The following is a 6,119-nucleotide window of genomic DNA, read 5'->3' on the forward strand; positions in this document are numbered from 1 at the left end:
GTACAGTGAGAGATGGATAGAAAGAAAGAACAGAGTCTGATTTGCTGATCCCAGGCTGAGCTGGGAAGGTAAAATTCATCTTTTGAATTGCAAGATGAACAAATTTGATCTAGAAGGCAATGGGCTAAAGATCTCATACTTCTAAAGCACCTTTTATTCCGAAGGAGATCAAAGTGTTCCACAAACTTAAATTAACAACAAATGATACACTTCTCCCACCTCTGAAAAGCAGCCACCACAGGGGAGAAATGAAGCAACCTTATACAATAATTCAGGACAAGAAGAGAGCAATCCATGTTCCAGTTAGAACAAAGGGACAGTTTTAGTAAGCAGAATGTAATTACCTGAACTGGGCGTTTGGCCAGAACAACAGTGGCAACTGCTTTTTTGAAGGAAGCTGTGAGATTTTTAACAAAAGAGATCAGGGCCTCTTTTTCATATTTTATCTAATCCTCCCAACCCTATATGGGGGCACTGATTCAGGAGATGGGTCTCTTCCTTCTGATTCACCAGCACCACTTCCTGCTGCACCCTAAGTGTTCCTACAAGGTCTCCCATCTGAGCACTGAACTGGCTCAACCCCGCTTAGGGATCTGATCAGCAGAAGGTGGCATGGCTGCAGGCGGAGAATAATATCCACCTTTTGTAACTGGAGACATAACTCTGAGTTACAGATAGGGTTGCCAAACCTCCCGGATTGTCCTGGAGTCTCCGGGAATTAAAAGAGTAATCTTTAATCAAAGATTATGTCATGTGATGAAACCTCCAGGAATATGTCCAACCAAACTTGCCAACCCTAGTTACAGACAGCACTGGGCATTTATTTTACACCACTGAGTAATGCAGCACAGGCAAACCTCTACCAGATGGTGATTACATACCAAAGGTGGCCTTTTATAGACAGAATAATTCCATATTACAACTGAGGCCCATAATATTATACCCATCCATATGGCACTGCCCATATGAGCGACACTTAAAATCTCCCAGTGACCATATGACCTTCTTGGCTTAGACATAAAGGGACAGATTTGCAAAGGCATTTAGGCACTTAAGATATAGATAGATTCTTAGTGAGATTTTACATGAGTGCCTAAATGGGTTAGGTGTCTAACTCACTTAGGCACTTCTCACTGGGAACCTATCTGCATCTTTAGGTGCCTAAATACCTTTACAAATTTGACTCAAAGAGGATGAGTTCAAGAGAGTTTTTGCAATGGGACAAATTTTAAAATGAGAGCATCTCCCAGCCCAGCACTGTCTATGTTCCCTATGCTCTTACGGACAAGATGTACGTTTTTATAAATGTGGTTTCTCCTGCTGTTTTATCCTGCAATGATGTCATAACCCCCGGATTATGACAAGACAGAACCTTTGCACCAGAAAACACTCTGTGTCAACAATTCAGCAAAATGACACAAGAGATAGGGAAGCATAATTACCATTGTACAAGACACTGGTGAGACCTCATCTGGAATACTGTGTGCAGTTCTGGTCTCCCATGTCACTTGCTGGTTTGAACTAGAGTAAGTGGTGAATTCTCTGTAACTTGAAGTCTCTAAATCAAGATGTGAAGGTTTCAGTAACTCTGCCAAAGGTTATGGGAATATTGCAGGAGTGAGTGGGAGAGGTTCTGTGTGGCCTGCAACATGCAAGAGGTCAGCCTAGATGATCATGATGGTCCTTTCTGGCCTTGAAGTCTAGGAGTCTATAATGGATTGGGAAGAAGCAAGGCCCTTTTTCTATAGATTCAACATATAGTGATTAGGTGTTTCTCCTCTTTTAGCCTCAATTGTTCAGCCTTTTCAAAAATATTAATAATACAAAGGATATTACAAAAATACATTATTAACCTTTCATCTTACATCCTTATCAGCAATAGAAATGTTGCATACCAGGCCCAAAGCTGTTACAGGGCAGCTCCGCCTCTGGATCATATTTTCTAGGCTGAAACGTTACAAGTAGCCGTCCGTACAGCCCAGTTCTTTGACTTGCTACCTGCAGTTTGAGCAAGCAGACCCCTCTGCGCTGGAGTTCTTTCAGGAAGATGCTTTCCCGCCATGCCCTGGAAAACACACACACAGGCACTGCGATGCTTTGCAAGGAGATAGTACCAATTCAAACTTTCAAATACTAAAAGAGTAGACCAGGAGAGAGATGGGTGGAGAAAGAGACCTCAGCAAAAAAAATACAGTAAAGGGCTGGTATAGACACAGTTTTTGTACCAATTTAACTATATTGGTTTAATATAGCTTACTTCTGGAAATATGCCTACCAGCACATGCACCTTTATACCAGTATTACAGCCTCAACACTCGGGGGTTGCAACAATTTGACTATGTCAGTACAAATCAGTACAGAAACCTGCGTGTAGCACAACCTTTGGAATCAGCTGTGTGGGATTGAGGGGGAGGACTGGCAAGCAAGCTTTAGAAGACTCACAAAACTGAAGTTAAGGTTGTACAGAATAAAGGCTAAATTGTGTCTTTAAGCATAGGAGTGTCGTATAAACTGCATTGCCTCAGGAGTTACCCTAGAGGGCAATGAGCCTCAGGCCTTGTCAACATTAGAAAGAATTAACTGGTATAGCTATACACATGAAGCGCATCTGTGCCGCTGTAGGGCTTACGTGTAGACACCCCCTCTGCTGACAGGAGGGGTTCTCCTGTCAGCACAGGAAATCCATATCCCCTAGAGGCTACAGCTAGGCCAACAGAAGAATTTTTTCATCGACCTAGTGCTGGATTTCTCACACCCCTGTGAGACATAGTAAAGCCTACCTGATTTTCTAGTTTAGACCAGGCTTAAGGGTATGTCTCCCATTAAAATGCTACAGTGGCACAGCTGTGGATTTTTCACACCTAGTGTAGACCAGCCCTAGGACTTTTGCCAGCATAGCTATGTCAGTTAAGGGGTAATTTCCGCCCCCACACTCCTACAGACATAGTTATACCAGAAAAACCTTTAAGTGTAGACAGGCCTCAGTCATCCTCAGAGGCACATTCCCCTCCAGCTCCCCTCTTGTCCTGTGAGAGGAGCGCAGTGGGTTAGTATGTGTTTGTATATACACACAAACTGTACCACTTTAACTATACCACTACAGTTAAAGCAGTATAGTCCTCCTAGTCCAGATGGTTAGAGCAGTATAAAGATGCCTTGTACCAGCACAGTTTATTCCCATAAGAGAAGGAGAATCAGCTACACTGCTATAAGGCATCTTTATACTGGTCTAACTGCACCCATAATCACTGTTGTGATTTAACTATTTCAGGAGATAAAAATCCACACTTCTAACCAAAATAATTAAATTGGTACAAAAACTATGTGTAGACCAGGCCTAAGGGTATGTCTACACTACAGCCTACATCAGCATAACTTATATCGCTCAGGGATGTGAATAAACCACCCCCCACCGACATAAGTTACATCGACGTAAGTGCTTGTCTGCACCGTGCTATGTTGGCAGGAGAGCTTCTCCCCCAACATAGCTCTTCTGCCATTCGCTAAGGTGGTTTTATTCGTCTTCACCAGACTGCTTGCCTATACGCACAACATATGATTATACCCCCTGTGCCAACTCAGGTGTGCAGCACCCATTTATTTCGTCACACCTGGTCTCAACATCTGGTAGCCCACAGACAAATGGAAGAGGGGTTCTTTACTCCTCCTTACTTCCCTATGTGAACCTATAATCCAAGTCACAATCTACCCTTTAGCAATTACAAAACCTCAGAGCATTTTATTTAAAAACAAAAAGCCGAGATATTTTAAATTAAAGGGAAAAAATAACTGGAAAGTATTTAAATACAAAGCTAAGTATGCTAAACCACCTTAAGTACACCCCTGTATACCACCAGCCTGTTCCTAATATAATGAGAGCTTCCAGATATTCTAAAAACCAAAAGATGCTCTCTTTTTTTTTTTGGTGGAAAACACATCCTGACTGGTTATTTTGTACAATTCAAATCATCTTGTGGTATTTGGGCATCTTAGTTTTATACCTGTGGACATCTTAAACTCCACGTAAGCACACAAATCAGATTAGCATTTATAGTACAGGGTATGTTACCAAACTATTTTGAGACTCTGTTGGTGTTCATGGACATATCAGCCCCAATCCTGCAAACGCACCCTAAATTTTATTTGCATGAGCAGCCGTATGGAAATGAATGGGACTACTCACAGTAGTAAACTTAACGAAGAGCCCTTGTGGCACCTTAGAGACTAACAAATTTATTTGGGCATAAGCTTTCGCGGGCTAAAACCCACTTCATCAGATGCAACATACAGACTAACACAGCTACCCCTCTGAAAGTAGTAAACTTGAGTACGTGCATAAACTTTTGCAGAACTGGGGGCATAATCCATGAGACACACAGTTCCAGTCTTTCTAATGTTTACTTACTTTTTTTAAAGTTCAATGAAAGTTCTTTGGAGTTTTTTTCCCCTCTTAAAAAACAGCTATGTCTTTACATCCTCAACTCCACTTTGGGGATGGGAACCAAGTTATTATGTACCCTTGTCTTATATTTAGATTGTAATGCCTTTGGGGCGGGGACTATCTTTTTGTCCTGTGTTTGTACCTCACCTAGCACAATGGGGCCCTGGTCCATGACTGGGGCTCCTAAGCAGTATCGCAATACAAATAAATAGTAATGACTACTACCAAATCAAGGCTAAGGCCTGCAACTGCAAATGCTTATACATGAGTCATCGCACTGAGGTCAGTGGGATGACACACACAGCTAGACAGTCGCAGGATCATAGCCCAAACCAACAGTTTCTACATTACGTTTGTAACTCACACAAACAGGTCCTGTGGGCATGCACTGGCCCTTTCTGTGTAAAAAGTTTTTAAAAACAAAAAGTAAGGTATAAACATTGATTTCAACTAGATGACACACACCTACATGTTTACAGGATCACGGCCTAAAAAAATAATTTGTATATTTTGAAATTTGTATACATGCAGACTTGCATCCTTTTGTCCTGATTATTATTTGTATTACCATAGTGCCTAGGAGCCTTCCACATGGACCATTGTGCTAGGTTCTGTACAAACACAGAACAAAAAGATTGCCCCAAGGCAATAACAATCTAAGTATAAGATAAAAGATGGATACAAACAGAGACAGATGGGGAGAGGGGTAGCAGGAAACAGCGACACTGCACTAGTCAGCATGATAGGTGGTGGTCTCTGCAGACCACCAGCCTAACCACTGTCAAGATTTTAGCAGGCCTCCTTACAAAAGACAGTCCTGAGGAGGGATTTGAAGGTGGATAATGAAGTAGCTTTGAGGATGGGAGAAAGCATGAAGGTGCTTGTTTGAAAACTTAAGAAGTGGGTAAAGGAGGCTTGCATCATGGACCGACTGGAGGTGAAAGTCAACAGTGCAATAGCAAACAAGAGATGATAAGCAGGGTGGGGACTGACCATGAAGGGCCTTGAAATTTAAGGCAAGCAGTTTATGATTGAGGTGATAATGACTGTTACGTTAATGTAAAGGTCTTGCTCATTGCACTGTTTGTTTTCATTAAATCAATTAAAAGACATTGCTAAAATAAAGAAATTAAAGTTCACTCCTTCCTCTGAGTCTTTCAGCATGTTTTGTTTTTCCTCTGACTGCATGGGAGGTAATTTCTACATTAGAGAAATTTAAGGAGAAATTCGCATCAGGCTAAGTTTCCTTAAATTCCCAGATGTAGACAAGCCCCCAGATTGCTGTCCTTGGAGATCTTTATTGGTGTGTCTACAAAGCAACAAGCCCCTAGTATTTAACATAATTATTTAATTACATACAAACAACCCACAAGCAAACAAAACTCTGCTAAAAGAAAACTAATTAAGTTGCAAAGTCAAGCATTCAAAAGTTTACGACATTCTTTTAATTTTCTTTTCTTTTTTAAAAAAATTATTAAATCATATTTTATAATGGGAAGTGTTGGGCAACCTTAATATAGGGGCTAATACCAGCCACTCATGTCTACACCCCTCTGAGTGGCAAGCACAGAATTCCATTATAATAGGGTCAGTGCTGGGATCCACAAGAGTCTGGGGGTGCTGCAGGCAGAGTTGCAGGACCAGGAGGTCATGAGACTGGGGGTTGGGGGGAGCATCT

General features: G+C 41.6%; 1 protein-coding gene across 2 annotated transcripts in view; it reads right to left on the minus strand.

Moving 5' to 3' along the window:
• Nucleotides 1-6,119, minus strand: part of IGHMBP2 (immunoglobulin mu DNA binding protein 2) — an 83,847-nt gene that overhangs the window by 77,102 nt on the left and 626 nt on the right. For both annotated transcript variants that reach the window (XR_012159304.2, XM_073347032.2), the window contains exon 2: nt 1,896-2,065. Coding sequence is in view for 1 of the 2 variants with exons in the window: in XM_073347032.2 (XP_073203133.1) it covers nt 1,896-2,065 (170 nt within the window). In the remaining variant the exon portion in view is untranslated. The remainder of the gene's footprint in view (nt 1-1,895; nt 2,066-6,119) is intronic.

This window comes from Lepidochelys kempii, chromosome 6, assembly GCF_965140285.1.
Source record: "Lepidochelys kempii isolate rLepKem1 chromosome 6, rLepKem1.hap1, whole genome shotgun sequence".
Taxonomy (NCBI): Eukaryota; Metazoa; Chordata; order Testudines; family Cheloniidae; genus Lepidochelys; species Lepidochelys kempii.